The 17,509-nt window shown below is 43.2% G+C and overlaps 1 protein-coding gene and 1 long non-coding RNA gene across 3 annotated transcripts; one reads left to right on the top strand and one right to left on the bottom strand.

The window, feature by feature from the left end:
• The first annotated feature begins 4,679 nt into the window (after positions 1-4,679).
• TPRKB (TP53RK binding protein) lies at positions 4,680-11,717 on the top strand. 2 transcript variants are annotated; one of them, XM_002921488.4, is made up of 5 exons: positions 4,680-4,837; positions 7,139-7,298; positions 8,749-8,871; positions 10,215-10,391; positions 11,402-11,717. In XM_002921488.4, exons 2-5 carry the CDS (start codon positions 7,158-7,160, stop codon positions 11,486-11,488), a joined length of 528 nt encoding a protein of 175 aa, XP_002921534.1. In that variant the 5' UTR covers positions 4,680-4,837; positions 7,139-7,157; the 3' UTR covers positions 11,489-11,717. The 2 variants fall into 2 exon arrangements, with proteins under 2 accessions (XP_002921534.1, XP_019657589.1); XM_019802030.2 differs by having other exon boundaries at positions 4,685-4,837; positions 7,199-7,298.
• Positions 8,879-17,494, bottom strand: LOC105238596. The gene is made up of 3 exons (XR_004624965.1): positions 17,382-17,494; positions 15,531-15,825; positions 8,879-8,969 (listed from the first exon to the last, which is right to left on the bottom strand). It is a non-coding gene; the product is annotated as an uncharacterized LOC105238596 (long non-coding RNA).
• Between the last annotated feature and the right edge of the window lie 15 nt (positions 17,495-17,509).

Genomic DNA, 17,509 nt, shown 5'->3' with positions numbered 1-17,509 from the left:
TCCCTGCCTCAGGCTCTGCTTTCCAGAGGGCCTAGGTAAGATAATCAAACACTTGTTAATAAATTTGGCAGTCACAGGTTTTTAGTTGTTTAACCATGTATACAAGAGTAGGAATTACCAGAGCTCTTCCTGATCTGACATTGAGATCCTACAAATGTTTATATCTTTAGGAATACAGAAATGTCAATTATATTCAAGGTAACAAGTTACCAAGAAGTACAGGCTATAGACTTGTATGTAGGCATTTATTCTGGGGGTTATTTTCACATGACTTGGGGGTAGTATTTGGAGCCTTGGTGTCTTCCATGACCCATTTGTTCAGATAACACTTCCAAGGTTAGACTCACTTTATCAGATGGTAACAGTTACTCATATTTATGCAAGTTTATATATTGCAGACAAGGTTGACATTCTTGTGAAAGTTTTCATTTAACACTTTACCAAATCAGATCTTTTGAACTAATTTTATGATGCATAGTGATCTCTTCCTCTGCAACTGTAGTAAAGGGATAATCTTTACCTCTGAGATGACTTTTTTAAAATTTTTAAAAGATTTTATTTATTTATTTGACAGAGAGAGAGAGAGAGTGCATGCACAAGCAGGCAGAGGGAGAGGGAGAAGCAGGCTCCCTGCTGAGCACAGAGCCCGATGTGGGGCTTGATCCCAGGACCCTGCGATCATGACCTGAGCCGAAGGCAGACACTGAACCAACTTAAGCCACTCAGGCGCCCCTGAGATGACTTTTTAAGAACAGTAAAATGCATCCTTTTTTAGTGTACAGTTCCTCTGAGTTTTGACAAATGAATTCAGTTTTTTTAACTACTACCACAGTTGAGAACCTAGCCATCACCCCCAAAACTTTCCTCATGTCATTTTGTAACCAACTGCTCCCACCAACCCCAGACACTGGCAACCACTGATGGGTTTTTGGTCTGTATTTTTACCTTTTTTAGAATGTCATGTGAGTTTAATCACACAATATATAGATTTTGGATGTGATTTCTTTTATTTAGCATAATGCTTTTGAGATCCATCCATGTCACTGAGGGGGATCAATAGTCAATTCCCTTTTTGTTGCTGAGTTAGTATCCTATTATATGGATATACCACAGTTTGTTTATCCATCTACCAGCTGACAGACTTCCAGTTTTTGACTTCTGAACAAAGTTGCTATAAACATTTGTATACAGGTTTTTGTGTGAATATATGTGTTTATTTCCATTGGAGTGAGACTGCTGCTATGAGGTAAGTGTTACGTAATTTTATAAGAAACTGCCAAATGTTTCCAAATGGCTGTACTATTTTACATCCCCATCAACAGGGTATAGGAGTTCCAGTTGCTCACATCCTTACTAGCACTTAGTATTGTCAATTCTTTTTTTTGTACCTATTCTAATACAGATGTATTGTTGTCTCATTGTGATTTTTAAAACTTTTTTTTTTAAAGATTTTATTTATTTATTCAACAGAGAGATAGAGACAGCCAGCGAGAGAGAGAACACAAGCAGGGGGAGTGGGAGAGGAAGAAGCAGGCTCATAGCAGAAGAGCCTGACGTGGGGCTCGATCCCACAACGCCGGGATCACGCCCTGAGCTGAAGGCAGACGCCCAACTGCTGTGCCACTCAGGCGCCCCTTTTTTTTAAAAAAACTTTTTTTTAAAAGATTTTATTTATTTATTCAACAGAGAGATAGAGACAGCCAGCGAGAGAGAGAACACAAGCAGGGGGAGTGGGAGAGGAAGAAGCAGGCTCATAGCAGAAGAGCCTGACGTGGGGCTCGATCCCACAACGCCGGGATCACGCCCTGAGCTGAAGGCAGACGCCCAACTGCTGTGCCACTCAGGCGCCCCTTTTTTTTAAAAAAACTTTTTTTTAAAAGATTTTATTTATTTATTCAACAGAGAGATAGAGACAGCCAGCGAGAGAGAGAACACAAGCAGGGGGAGTGGGAGAGGAAGAAGCAGGCTCATAGCAGAAGAGCCTGACGTGGGGCTCGATCCCACAACGCCGGGATCACGCCCTGAGCTGAAGGCAGACGCCCAACTGCTGTGCCACTCAGGCGCCCCTTTTTTTTAAAAAAACTTTTTTTTAAAAGATTTTATTTATTTATTCAACAGAGAGATAGAGACAGCCAGCGAGAGAGAGAACACAAGCAGGGGGAGTGGGAGAGGAAGAAGCAGGCTCATAGCAGAAGAGCCTGATGTGGGGCTCGATCCCCACAATCATTGTGATTTTTAAAAGTTTGAGGGGGTGCCCTCATGGCTCAGTCAGTTAAGCATCTGACTCTTGATTTCGGCTCAGGTCATGGTCTCAGGATCATGAGATCAAGCCCTGTGTCAGGCTCCATGCTGGGAGTGCAGCCTGCTTAAGATCCTCTCCCTCTCCTTCTGCCCCTCCCCACCTTCCTCTCCAAAAAAATAAATTTGAGATATAATTGATATGATATACTGTATGGTTTTAAATGTACAATGTGATACTTCTGACATGTATACAACCATGAAACCATTGCCACAATTAAGACAGAACATATCTATTATCCCCAAAGTTTCCTTGTGCTGTTTTGTAATTCCCTTTTTCCACCCAAGGCCCCCTATCCAAGCAACCGCTGAACTGCTTCCTGTCACTGTAGTTTTATGTAAGTGGAATCATACAATATGTACTACTTTTATGTCTGGCTTTTTTTTTTATTCAGCATGATTATTTTGAGATTCATCCACGTCATTCTATGTTACAATAGTTAGTTCCTTTTTATTGCCAAGTTGTAGTCCATTGTATGGATATATGATTTGCTTATCCATTCACTTGATGAACATTATGGTGGTTTTCAGCTTTGGGTGGGTTACAAAGAAGCTGCTAAAAACTGAGCTGCTTTTTTTAAATGTCTGTTTTTAATCAACTTTATCGAGGCTTAATTTAGAGCCTATAAAATATACTTTAAAGTGCATACTATGATGAATTTTGACAAAGTCCTACTCCCTATGTAACTAACACCACATCAAGATCTAGAACATTGGCTTCACGGCAAAGATTCCCTTGGGGTCCTTTCCAGTCCTTGTCTCCCACTCCTCCATTACCAGCAATCACTCTTTTGCTTTCCACTCTAAAATAAATCTGTATTTCCTAAAGTTTTGTAGAAAAGGGGTCATATGGTAATACGTTATGTTCTAGTTTCTTGTTTTTTGGGTTTTTTTTTTTTTTTTTGCTGATGTTTTTAGATTCATCCATGTTGCAAGTATTGTCAAGTATCAGTAATTCATTCCTTTTTGTTACTGAGTAGTATTTCGTTGTATGAATTTACCACAATTTGTTTATCTGTTGACATGTTGTTGGGCATTGGGTTGTTTGCAGTCTTTTGCAATTAAGAGTAATTGCAAAAGTTGCTGTGAACATTCATGTACAGGCCTTTATATGTACCTGTTTTCATTTCTCCTGGTAAATGCCAAGGAATGAAATTGCTGAGGACAGTAAATACACATTTGATTTATTAAACTGCCATTCTTTTTCTAAAATGGTTATACTATTTTATAAAACTCAAACCAGCAATACCAATTGTTTGTACTATCAGTTTTTAAAATTTGAGTTACGTAGCTCGTTGTTTTAAATTTGCATTACTCTATGATGTTGAGCACCTTATGTGTTTATTGGCCTGATTCATGTGTCTTTCGTACAGTGTTCAAATATGTCACCCATTCACAATTCGGTTGTTTTACTGAGTTATAGGCGTTCTTTATGTAGTGTGGATACCAGTCTCCGCTCAGAATATCTTTCTCACATATATATTCCCACTGCGTTCAAGCCCATGGTACTCTATCTCTTACATAGGGGACGGCCTAATGCGTCTCAGAGCCTTTGAACACTCTTTGTTGCCTGGAATCTTGTTCTCCCAGATCACACAGTTTGCTTCCACGCCTCCTCCAGTCACTGTTCTAAGGGCCCTTTCTTGTGAGATCTTCACCATCCTATTTGAAATAGTAACACCCACGACCAGGCATTCCTCCCTTTTCCTTTTTTCTCCATAGCACATATCCACCCGACAGCTATATTTGTTATTTACTTGTGTAAATTTACCTGTTTAAAGAAAAGTACTGTCCAAGATGAGCTCCAACCCTAAAGAACATGGAAAATAATTCTCTGCAACCTGTTAAGGGGATTACGTCCGCCCTTGGAGGCTGATACACTTAGGGATGAGAAATTACTGGGCCGGCTAGATGCAGGAGGAGGTTGATTTCATCAGTGTCCTGTCACCTATCTTTTAAGTACCGAAGGAAAATCGCGGTCTACAGCAGGAGATCCTCCCTAAATGACCGACAGCACCGAGAGCAAGAAGGGGACGAGTCCCCCCGCCCCGCAGAGAACTGTAGCGTAGACGAAGGTGGAGCTCAGCCTGGACAACACTGCTCTCTGCACAGGAAGAAACCGACGTCTTGCCCGACAACACGCGCCGGAGACAAGGCTGAGACTCGGCACCGAGACCTCAGCGTCCAGTCCCCGGGTCCTCACCGTCCCTGTCGCCGGCAGTGACGGACGGGACCCCAGCTCTCCTTCGCGTCCGCTGACGGCTCAGGCTGGGGAAGAAGCTTGTGGGGAGAGGCGAACGCGGCTACAGCCCAGCTTCCGGAAAGCGAGGGCTTTGTTTCCGAGGGAAGGGTCTTCCCGGAGGACCGGAAGCGCGCGCGGGTGGGTCCTCTCGGGGCCGGGCGGAGAGGGCTGGGGGCGGGGCCCGGAGGGCACCCCCGGGGACGCAGCACGGCTGGGGCAGGCGCCCGCTCCCTGACGTCGTGGAGGGTGGAGGAGCGCGTCTAAGAGGAACCTGGACCCGGGGCCCTGGGCGCCTTGGTAAATGGACTCTTAACGGCGAGTTGAAGGGAGGGAGGAAAGAGTCGGGGCTCTGCCTCTGGGGGCAGAACGGGGGAAGGAGCCGCTGCGGCGGTGGCGGAAAGAGCGCGAGCCCGGGACCGGCGCGCCTGCGAGCGGAGGAGGGAGAGACGGCCCGGATCGGAGGGCCTGGGGGCTTTATCACACGAGCAAGGAAGGACCAGCTGGGGCTTTTTGAGAGGATCGCTCTTCCTGGCGGGTGGAGGTTGGATGATGGGAGGGCAGGAACTGCGAGGCGACCGCCCCTGGGAGGCCCCGGCAGTAGCTGAGCGAGCGAGGCCGCTGGGGGCGGTGGGTGTGGGCGAGAAGTGGGCGGGTCAGAGTGATACCTAACTGGTAAAATCGTCAAGACTGCATTAGCTGTGGGAGTTGAGCGAGAGTTGGGTGTCCGGCGATGACTCGGAAGTTCTGGCCTAAGTGACTTTTGCCAGGGGTCCTTTTTCCTTAGTGTAAAAACATAAAACAGCGAAGAGTTTTTTCCTTGCTGATTATACGTATTCCTATTGTGTGTACTCACTGTAGAAAATTCAGAACGTAACATTTTTTTAATAGAAGACGATAAAAATTACCAGTAATCCTTCCACCCAAGATGGCCATATTTTGGGGGCACCTGTGTGGCACAGCGGTTGGGCATCTGCCTTCTGCTCAGGGCGTGATCCCGGCATTGTGGGATCGAGCCCCACGTCAGGCTCCTCTGCTGTGAGCCTGCTTCTTCCTCTCCCTCTCCCCCTGCTTGTGTTCCCTCTCTCTGTCTCTATCTCTGTCGAATAAACAAATAAAATCTTTAAAAAAAAAAAAAAAGATGGCCATATTTTGGTGTTTCCTGTTTTTTTTTTTTTTAAGATTTTATTTATTTATGTGACAAAGAGACAGCCGTGGGAGAGGAAGAAGCAGGCTCCCAGCAGAGGAGCCCGATGTGGGACTCGATCCCAGAACGCCGGGATCACGCCCTGAGCCGAAAGCAGACGCTTAACGACTGCGCTACCCAGGCGCCCCCTGTTTTTGTTTTCTATGTGCATCTTTTTTTGGGAAATTGGGAATATATTCGTTATATTTTTACAGTATCTTTTCCCCCCATTTGACATTACTATGACTATTAATAAAGATTGAACTGCGATGTGCCAAGACATTATTCACACATAGTGTTTTTTCCTAACAAAAAATCAGATGTAATTCCACCAAGTCTGAGATAACTTTTTGGTGTATTTTCCTTTCAGTATTTTTATGCACTTTTTTGAGAAGCCCACTAATTATGCTACATTTTATGTTTTGTTTTTCAATCAGATGTTTTTTACTCAATGTTTATTGCTGTTTTCACACATCCTTAACTGCTCAAGACTACAGTTTTTAACGGCTGTTTAGTCACAACAAATTCCATTAGCTAATTTGTTTTCAATTTTTTGCTATTAGGATGGTAAGAGGGACTTCTAATTTACACACATGTTCAGGTTTTTAATTTATTCCTTGAAAAGAGTCCTAGAAATGGAACCTATTAAGTAAACGGGTAAAATGAATTTATCAAATTTCTCACCCAAATATTTCACTAAGACTTTGAAATTGTTTTAAAGATCAAATTTTTGCAATACTTTGTTTTTCAATTCAAGGATATGGTTGTCTTTCTAGTTAGTGAAGTTCTGGTCTTTTATGTTCTTTTATGTCTTTGTCCTTTCCTTATTAAACTTATGTCTAAGAAAGGGCCAGTATTGATTTTTTTAGTAATTGTACCCTCTCTCCTTAAATGTCGTATGTGAAATGAGTATCTTTGAGTCAAGTGTCATACTTTCTTCAATAAAATTATTTTCTTAATCTTTGTGTTTAGGTTCTGCTAAAATATACATAAAATGGTAAGACCAGAAAGCTAAAAAGGCTAAGATGGAGTGAGGTTTCACTAATACCATAAGTAACTTCTGGTCTAAAAAATTCCTGACATTCTGCTTCTACTTGTCTGTTAGAGAAGCTTCCCCTCAGCCATGTATCAGATCCTGTCTGTACAACCAGGGAACCAAGCAGCAACCTTGATCCTTTCTGAGGAATGGTAAAGGAAGCTAGAAACAACTCGGGGCGGCGGGGGTGGGTGGGAAGACAACATTTCATGAGGATGCTAAATGTGCTTTTGGATGGATTCTTCTAGCTTAACAGTTCTGTCATCTTATTATTAAAATTATTTTAATTTATTTGTTAGCAAGGATATTTTTTAGTGTATTATAATGTTAACTTTTAAACAAATGAAGTCTTTTGGTCTTTTTGGTTTTATGCAAATAGAATCCTGCTTGTCTATGAAATGCAGTTAACACATCGGCTGGACCTATTTCCTGAATGCAGGGTGACCCTTCTGTTATTTAAAGATGTAAAAAATGCTGGAGACTTGAGAAAAAAGGCCATGGAAGGTGCTATTGATGGTTCATTAATAAACCCTAAGGTGGTAAGTACAAGTGAGACTAGGTGAGCTATAACGGGGCATTGAAGAATATGTTAATTTTTCATGATGTTATAGGTTAGCCTAAAATTGTCATCTTTTTGGGTAAAGAGTTCTTGTCCAGGCTATGGAGTCAGACTGGGTCAACCTTGAATTTAACAGTGAATAGAAGCCGAAGTGCCAGGAACTCCCCCAGGAGATAAGATGGGTTGTGGTCTGGCTCTGAGGTAATGGCAAATGCCTGGATCTTCATCTGATCTAAACTAGAAAAATCTCTGCACAGGATTCGAAGGGGCACATGCACCCCAATGTTTATAGCAACAATGTCCACAATAGCCAAAATATGGAAAGAGCCCAGATGTCGGTGGAGAGATAAAGAAGATGTGGTACATATATACAACGGAATATTACTCAGCCATCAAAAAAGAATGAAATCTTGCCATTTGCAATGACATGGGTGGAACTAGAGGGTATTATGCTAAGCGAAAGAATTCTGTCAGAGACAGACAAATACCATATGATTTCACTCATGTAGAATTTAAGAAACAAAACATGAACGTAGGGGAAGGGAAGGAGAAATTTAAAAAGATGAAAATAGGGAGGCAAACCATAAGAGATGCTGAACTCTAGGAAGCAAACTGACCGTTGCTGGAGGGGAGGTGGGTGGGGGGATGGGGTAACTGGGTGATGGCCATTAAGGAGGGCACTTGATGTAATGAGCACTGGGTGTTCTATGCAAGTGATGAATCACTAAATTCTACCTCTGAAACTAATAATACAGTGTATGTAAACTAAATTTGAATTTAAAGAATTTAAGATATAAATAAATAGAAATTTTTAAAAGCTGTTAGTTGGGGGGAAAAAAATCTCTGCACAGGGGACATGCATAGTAGTTAAGAGCACACACCGAGGAACTGCGGCAGCAGGATTTAATCCCAGCTCTGCCATTAGGACTTTGAGCAAGTGGTGGCCAACCTCTAGAGAGTGCTTACTCTCTTCCTTTCCATCTACCAACTCATTCAATCTTCACAACAACCCTATGAAGTAATCACTATGATTATCTGCATCTAACAGATAAAACTAAGGAATCTGCCCAACTCCCCTCAGTGGTAAGTGACAGAGCTGGAATTCAAACCCAGACATTCTTTGCTTTGGTTTCCTCATCTACTGCACATGAATAATAATACTGATTTAAAATAAAACATGTAAAATGTTTAGAATACGGCTTTTCCCATGATATTAGTTCTCAATGTTATTTAAAAAATTTTTACTATTTAAGTTTCTTGCAGCTTTTAAATTCTATGATTTTCTGAACACCCAGCAATTTTGAAAACATAGTCCATAGCAGCTGTGATGAAGCAAAACAGCCTGACATTGGAGTTACCAAGAGATAAGGCATGCATCTCCAGAGTGCTCCAGATGCTCCATGTGTAATTCCCTCTGTTCTCTTTGGTAGATTGTCGATCCATTTCAGATACTTGTGGCAGCAAACAAAGCAATTCATCTCTACAAATTGGGAAAAATGAAGACAAGAACTCTATCAACTGAAATTATTTTCAACCTCTCCCCAAATAACAATGTAATTAATATGTATATCACTTACTTTATTTCTGTTGACCTTGCCATGATATACCATGTGTTCCCTAGTGTTGGGCTGGAGGCTAAATTCCTGTATGCCTATTGTTAGTAACAAAGGAAAATAATAGTTAAAAGAGTTCTGGACAGAGTTGAGGTTTAGCACTGCCTCTTACTAGACAAATAAGCTTTGCAGTCATTTCATATATGAGTAAAGTTTAGCTACATTAAATGAGGGTAGTTTTATCTGTCCATCCTACCATATAATAGGAGCAGGAAGATCCCTCTAAATGATATATACATTTAAATGGTACAACATTAAGCATGGATATTTGTGTATTATGCACGTCTACTCTCCCTATAAACTCCTTGAGGATAGAATCCATGTCTTTTCCATATCCAGAAGCCTGCTGGTTACCGGGAACACGGGCTCACTCACCCCCCACACACAGGAAGTTTGTGGTTTGAGATACTGATAGTAATCAAAGTTATTGAGCTAAAGACGTTCCATCTGTGGCACATAAAGACAAAAAACAAATTTTGCTGATGAACTTTGAGTATTACCACTACAGTTAATAACATACCAACCAGGTATTAATATCATCCAGAGGATAATTGGGAAGCCTGTGGCATGATTTAAAGTAATGTATGAAATTTTATAAAGTTTACAAAATGCAGGATAATAGAATTCCTTGGTACCTAATGAAAAAATTACCAAAGAATTATTATTTCTTTGAGATCATTTGAAATAACTTGAGAAACTATTCAATTCAGTGAGCATCTGTTGGGGTTGTCAACCACTTTTGGCTACAGTTCCAGGGCAGGAGAAACAAATATGCTCCTGAGGAAGGCAGGGAAACGACAGAAATCCAACGGCTCTAAGATTAATGATATAGCGGGAATAATAATTCAAACTGATGGGAGCAGCAAGGAAGCAACTCCTGTAAGGAGGAGGGTGTAGCGGGGACTGCCCTGTGCATTGGATGGTAAAGGGTGAGGGCACTCCGGGCAGAGGATGAGGAAAAAAGTGTGAAATGATGGGACCCCCACACAGTCCAGGCTGGCTAGAAGGTAGGTGAGCATCGCTGGAGGGTCTCCGGGGATCAGAAGGGGGGGGTGTTTGTGTGCCATGCCAAGAATGGGCTTGACTGTGCAGTAAGGAGATGCAGCGGTGAGCAGAGTGCTCTGGAGGCAGAGCTGGCGGGTGTTAGGAAGGGCTGTTGAAGAGAAACACTGTAGGTGGAGAGGACCAATTAGGATATGTAAACCCACGGAGAAGGAGGCTGATGGGGAGAGGTTTCAGACACACAAACTACTAGTTTATTGTCTTTCCTTTTTTTTTCTTAGATTTCAGAAGCTTTGAAAAAATTTGGTATCTCAGCAAATGACACTTCAGTTCTAATTGTTTACATTGAAGAGAGAGAAAAACAAATAAATCAAGAAGACCTAATATCTCAGGTTGAAGGTCATCAAGTTTCTCTGGAAAACCTTCCTGACGTAACAAATATTACAGAAGTCAAAAAGGTTTGTAAATCTGTATTTTTAGAAAGTGTGATGAAGAATAAAACCGATGCTGTTTGCTTATTGATCACCAATGCTTCTGGGTTTTTTTGGGTTGTTTTTTTTTTTTTTAAGAAAGGTTAATGTAATTAAAAATTACTTGAAAATAATTATAGAAGCTAAGAATTAGAAGGTGCAGGGGCGCCTGGGTAGCGCAGTCGTTAAGCGTCTGCCTTCCGCTCAGGGCATGATCCCGGTGATCTGGGATCGAGCCCCAGATCAGGCTCCTCCACTGGGAGCCTGCTTCTTCCTCTCCCACTGTTCCCTCTCTCGCTGGCTGTCTCTGTCAAATAAATAAAATCTTTAAAAAAAAAAAAAAAGAATTAGAAGGTGCAAGTTTATGTAAAATATAGTTAGAAATTTAGTTGATAAAAGCATTCTCTAAGAATAAAGACATTCTATATTTTACATCTCAAATGCACTGTGTATGCTTTTTTTTTTTAAGATTTTATTTATTTGAGAGAGAGCGCAAAGAGAGCACAGGAGCAGGGGTAGGGAGAGGGGCAGAGGGAGAAGCAGACTCCTCCACTGAGCAGGGAGCCCGATGCCAATGCAGATGTGGGGCTCGATCCCAGGACTGATCCAGGACCCTGGGATGGAGCCTGATGCTGGGCTGATTCCCAGGACCTTGGGGTCATGACCTGAGCTGGAGGCAGTTGCTTAACCAACTGAACCACCCAGGCACCCCTGTGTAATAAGCTTGATCTTTAATGTCTAGATGTATGCTTTTAAAATTGTTACAAATTTGGTTTCCGTGTTTAGAGGGTGATCACCATAAGTGCAACTTAAAGGGAACTTTTGACATAAATGATGAGTTGCCATCTACTTTGCATATTTTAATCACGTTTGTGAATTGTGATTTCATACCATTATCCCAGTAGTTGAATGATAATTTCACTTATACATGTTTGTATGATGAAAATGAGTAGTGCATGAAAAATTAGCATGCCATAATTTGTCTTCTATTTTTACAGATATATAAACTATCTTCACAAGAAGAAAGTATTGGAACATTATTGGATGGTATCATTTGTAGAATGTCAACAAAAGATGTTTTGTGAAATGATAGAAATATTTAAAATCTTCAGCATTTATAAAAATAACATGGATTTTTCTTTCTTGATTATTACATATGTTCAGTGGTAGAAAACACAATGTTACAAAAAGAAAAAAAGCCACTACTGGTTTCTCTCTTAATTTTTTAAAAGATAGCCACTGTTGCTGTCATGTGTTGTCTTCTAGTCTTATGTTTCTATTCAAATATATTTCATCTTTATGTAATTGGAATAATTGGGTGTTTACTAGGTTCTTGCCTTAGTGATTTATATTCATCAGCTCATATCCCTGCCCTTACTTCTGGCTACTCTGGCATTTCCCTTCCTAGCCTCCTGGTTCCAAGCGTTTTACATACAAGAATTCATTCATCATAATCTTATGAGGAGGTAGATCTAATCTTACCACCATTTTACACACAAGGCAACTAAAAGATAATACAAATAATAAGTAACTTGCTCAAGGTCATACAGCTAGTATAAAGCCATGTTTTATCAATGGCTTGGGGGTTCTTTTCTTGCTTTATCTTCTATTTTGATTGTAGCAGTTAAGACAGCCTTGGTCAAGGGTCAGCAAACTTCTGTGAAGGGCCAGATAGTAAATATTTTCAGCTTTGCAGGCCATAAGGTTTCTGTTGCAACTACTCAACTCTTTTTTTGTTGTTGTTAAGATTTTATTTATTTATTTGACAGAGAGAGAGAGACAGCCAGTGAGAGAGGGAACACAAGCAGGGGGTGGGAGAGGAAGAAGCAGGCTCATAGCGGAGGAGCCTGATGTGGGGCTCGATCCCATAACGCCGGGATCACGCCGTGATCCAAAGGCAGACGCTTAACCGCTGTGACACCCAGGCGCCCCGCACCTACTCAACTCTTGCTGTCATAGTATCCACAGGCCATAAATGATGAGTATGGCTCTGTTCAGTGAAACTCAATTGACAAAAACAAATGGTGGGTAGGATTCAACCTGAGGTCCATACTTCTAGACTTCTGGGTTAGGTTAGGTTTCAATTACAGTCCCTAAAGCTCATTGGCTTCACATGGCAAAAGTCTGTCACGCTCAGTCTGCACAGCCAGTGTGAAGCAGTAAACACACAGGGCAATGACTCAAACCCCGTCTGCTTATCTCATGTTTCACTGTCCAAAGCCAGTCACGTCACCCTGCGAACCTCAAAAGGGACAGAGAAGTGTGATCTTGCCACATGCTGGAAAGCAGGGAGGTGGAAATACTTAGTGATTTCTATCGTGATCATAAATAATACAGCATGTACATACATCTCTAACATTTCTTGTGTGCAGTGTGCTTAGCATTTTATATGCACTACCTCATTTAGTCCTTACTACAGTTCCAAGAGATTTTTACCAGCAAGGAAACAGATCTAGTCTCTGAAGTCTATTTCAAAAAATTTCAAACCTAGAGAACAATTAACAATAATACAATAAAAGTCCCTGTACCTTTCATGAAAATTCACTGTTTGTTCTTAACGTTTTGCTACATTTGTTTGCTCTTGCCTCTTGCTCTCCTATCTGCCTATCTGCACTCAGGTGTGTACAATACACACATGCACATACTTCTGAGTGATTTCAAAGTGAAGTTGTAGACCTGGCACTTCAGCCTACACAGTGTTTAGTTGTCATATCTCATCTCTTTTCATCTGAAGCAAACCTCTTAAGAATGATTTTGACATTTTTTTGAAGAGCACCCTAGGTATCTTTCAGAATTCCGCACTATCTGGATTTGTTCATGATTTAAATCAGCTTATTTTTGGGAGTAACAGTAGGTAAATGTTGTGTTCTTGCCATTGCGTGTCACCAGGAGGAACGTGTCCATTGGCCCCATCATTAGTGATACAAAGTTTGATCACTTGATTAAGGTGGTGCCTCCCCCAGCCATCTCCATTTCAAAGTCATCTCTTCCCTGACAGAGTAACAGTCTGATCTGAATAACCCCAGGCCCCAGTGCTCCAAACACCTCCCTGGCACTGCCCCTGCCTCTCCCATCCCGTCACTCACATTCTTTTTATTGACGTGGAACATGTCATATACCTACTAAGTCTCCTATTTTTATACATTTATATTGCTTTCAATGTTTCACTTTTGCAAATAAATCTTTGTACATGTTTCTCTTTCCTTTAGATAGCTTCTGTGAAGTAGAATTCTTGGGGATGAGGAGCTGAACTCATTAGAAACTTCAGAGCAGAAAGGTACCATTCTGTACTCCCCACTGCAGCCACTTCCCTGCTCCCGGTTTGCTGACAGCAGCCACCCTGCACTCATATCGCTGTATCAAGGAAAGCATAACCTGGTTTGGTTGGTCTCAGAATGAACAGTTTGTATTCATCGAATTTGCCTGTCATTGATGTTTTCCTAGTCCTTTGTGCCACTGACCTCCCATGTTCCCCTCCAGGTCACTCTTCACCCATCCCCCCTCCCTGTTCTGGGAGGCTGACCTGTATGGCAGCAAGAGGACTCCTCTGACTGGGTTCGGCCAGTGGGAGGCCCCTAGGAGACTGGAGTTAGGAAGAGAGTGTGAGGCCAGCATATTTATTCTCCTGACTCCTCCGTGCAAGGTCATATGGGCTGGCTTTGTCCCTGAACCTTTCAACTCCTGGGTCAGGTTCCTGTCAACTCTCCCTCCTGCCTCACTTCAGGCCTCCGAGCAGTAACACGCCTGGTTCTTGCACCATCCTTAGTCCCCTTCTACCCACCCACACCTTCAGAATTAGCCCCTTTGATCATCTGCATAAAATCTGCTGGAGTTACCCTAATTTGAGTGTCGGGGCCTGATACCCTCTCACTTTCTCAGACAATTAGTTGTAAGGTTACAAAACATTTCCGTAGAGCTGGGAATCATTGTCTGAGGATTCCTGAACATGAAGGATGACCCATCCCCCTACTTCTTTCCCCTTGAAAGCATTTGCCACTTTTTTCATCCACTCATTTCCTTTAAATGACGAGCTCTCAGTAGAAGCTCAGGGCATCGGCCTGAGGTTGGGTAACTGAGAACCCTGAGGAGAGGTTAGGGGAGATTCTTTCTGGGAATTTAAGTTAAATGAAGCTGAATTGATGTTCTCTTCTCCCTGAGACTTTCAAAATGTAATGCCACTTATGTACTGTCCATCTCCCTGGCCCATTTCTGGGTTGTGCTGGTGCAGTAGGGAATATTTTTCATAGATGTAAGTGTGGGGTTTTAGTGACATGTTTCTCTCAAATCCACAACCTGTGGAATTATGGTGATTCTATGAGGACTTGGGTAGGAGATTTCAGCTTTTCTGGCCTTAGTTTTCCTTTTGTAAAATGGGGACATTAATATCAACCTTAGTTCTTAGGTTGTCATGAATATCAGAGCTGAGGAAAAGAGATTCCTCACAGTGCAAGGCATCTGATTTCTTTTTATGTACCAGGCAGTAGTGCTGAGGAAGATAGGAAAATAAAATAGGACTCGTTGCTGGTGGGAAAGTAGAACAGTTCAGCCACTTCGGACAACGGTATGGCAGCTCCTCAAAATGTTAAACATAAAGTCATAATATGACCCAGAAATTCCACTCCTAGGTATATACCCAATAGAACTGAAAATAGGTGCTCAACCCAAAACGTGTACACCAATGTTCATAACAGCACAATTCACAATAGCCAAAAGGTGGAAACAACCTAAGTGTCCCTTAATGGATGAATGGATAAACAAGTGTGGGATATCCCTACCGTGGAATATTATGCAGCCACCAAAAGCTATGACCTACTGATATATGCTACAACATGGGTGAGCCTTGAAAACAAAGGGAAAGAAGTGGAACACAGAAATTCACCTATCACATGATTCCATTTAAATGAAACATCCAGAAAGCAGGTTAGTTGTTGCCAGGGCCTGGCGAGAGGAGAAAGAGAGTGCAACTGCATAGGGACCAGGGGCTTCCTTTTGGGTTGTGAACATGCTTTGGAACCTGGTAGAGGTGGCAGTTGCACAACATAGTGAATGTGCTGAATGCCACTGAATTATACACAGTACAACAGTTAACTAAAACATGAAGTAATAGCATAAACACATCTGCCTTACCTTTAGGAGTTCATGATCTTAGCTGGCTGCCTTTAGATTCTCAGATCCGGCTGAGGCAGAGCCAGGTAGATTCCCAAGCCTCTGTTTTGCCATCTGAAGCAGGAGCCTGGAGCCTCAGCACACTCCAGGCTCTATCTTTTGCACAGAGAATGACCCGTAAGTCCTCCATCCAGAGACACCAGCTGCCAGCATTTGGTATGATCGCTCAGACTTCTCTGCATGCTTGTGTCTGTACATCAGTTTCAAGTCATATTTTTCCCAAAATGAGTTAAAACCCACTGTTTTGTAGTTTTTTCTTTAAAAAAAAAGATTTTATTTATTTATTTGACAGAGATAGAGACAGCCAGTGAGAAAGGGAACACAAGCAGGGGGAGTGGGAGAGGAAGAAGCAGGCTCATAGCGGAGGAGCCTGATGTGGGGTTCGATCCCATTAACGCCGGGATCACGCCCTGGGCCGAAGGCAGACGCTTAACCGCTGTACCACCCAGGCGCCCCTCTAGTTTTTTATTTCTTAGAACTATATTTTGACTTTTTTTTTCATGTCAATAAATCCTCATCATCCCTGTTTATGGCTGTGAGGAAGGATGAAAAGCCTGAATGGAAACCAAGGCCACTGGGTTTTGAGGAGGCCACAGAACCCAGTGAGAACACAGGGAAGGAGAGCTTGGGATCAGATCACAAACCTCTGGCCCTTCAGCTTGACTATTAGGTTTTTGACTAGTTAATATTACATTCACTAGGAAAGCTCAATTGTACTTTGGAGCCCCTTTTGATTCCTAGTTCAAATTTTGGTATGAAACCAATGTAGCAAATACCCATGGCTCACCCCTCAGATTTCATGTTAAACTTTACCCTTTGGCCTTGTTGGGTACCAAGGACCTGGAATGTCAGCAGTCTCCATCCACTGGACACCCCCCCACCGCCCCGCCCCGCCCCGGGGGGCTTGCCAGCCTATGGTTTCTGACCAGAAGGCCTCAGGACGGTATCACTAGGGGCAGTCATGATTTTTCTCCCCAAGTCTGTCTCTCTCTACAGCATCCTCTAGAGGCTCTTGCCAGAAATGTGGCTGTCACCTCTGACCCCTTCCTCATCCTCATTCCCTTTTGGGTCATTACAAACTCCTGCCATTTCTGCCCCCAAAATGCACCTACAGGTGGGCTGGTTCTCACCATCTGGAAGGCCTCACTCTGGTCCAAGCCACCACGTACTCTTGTAGGGCCTCTGCTAGCCCCTGTGGCTCCTTAGTGAACATAGAACAAGACACCCCTTTCACACAGACGCAGCCCATTGGTGACAGCCCAGTGCAGTGATGCCTTTGGGCAAAAACGAAAAAGGTCACCTTTTCCTTTAGCCAGACTCAGCTCTGTGCCAGGACTCACCACTTGGTGAGTGGAATAGGGGTCTATTTTTGTTCCAACGAGGCCTCCTTGGCCAGATGCTCTTGAACAGTGAGCAACCTGCATATCTGTACCTTGGGGCTCTTTTTTCACCTGGACTGCTACACTAGCCTGTGGGGTGGGGAGTATGTGCTTCCACTACTGTCTCCTCCCATCCACTCTCCAGACGTGGCCAGAGCAACCCACAGGCACGCACACACGTGCACACACCCCTGCCTACGTTACTCCCCAGGTAAAAGCATATCGATGGCCTCCCGTCGCTTTTGGAGTAGAGTCCAAACTCCACACCTGGGACGACGGGCCGCACCCGCCCGGGCCCCAGCCGCCCTCATCACTCCCTTCCTCCCTCCGTGGCCACGTCGGAAAACCTTGCCTCTGTCCTGCCTCAGGGTCCTCAGGCCTCTGTTCCCTCCGCCCCAGACGCGCTCCCTCCCTCAGCCTCGCTCAGCTCTACCTCTCCTGCCGGTCCACCTGAGGGTCCTCCCCGGGGAGGCCCTGTCACCCTCTGCGGCCGCCGGCCTCGCTCCGCGCCGCGCCCCCCGGGGCTGCCACTGCCGGGAACTCCTGAGGAGCGCCTAGCAA

The sequence above is a fragment of the Ailuropoda melanoleuca genome, chromosome 4 (genome assembly GCF_002007445.2).
Source record: "Ailuropoda melanoleuca isolate Jingjing chromosome 4, ASM200744v2, whole genome shotgun sequence".
Taxonomy (NCBI): Eukaryota; Metazoa; Chordata; class Mammalia; order Carnivora; family Ursidae; genus Ailuropoda; species Ailuropoda melanoleuca.
Note: the sequence above shows the minus strand (reverse complement) of the source record. Positions and strands in the feature narration are given on the sequence as shown.

Bases quoted from the DNA above. Each gene is read 5' to 3' on its own strand.
- TPRKB (XM_002921488.4), top strand. From the start codon at position 7,158: ATGCAGTTAACACATCGGCTGGACCTATTTCCTGAATGCAGGGTGACC. The intron at 8,872-10,214 runs GTAATTAATATG...TTTTTTTCTTAG, and splicing joins ACCTCTCCCCAAATAACAAT to ATTTCAGAAGCTTTGAAAAA. The intron at 10,392-11,401 runs GTTTGTAAATCT...CTATTTTTACAG, and splicing joins ATATTACAGAAGTCAAAAAG to ATATATAAACTATCTTCACA.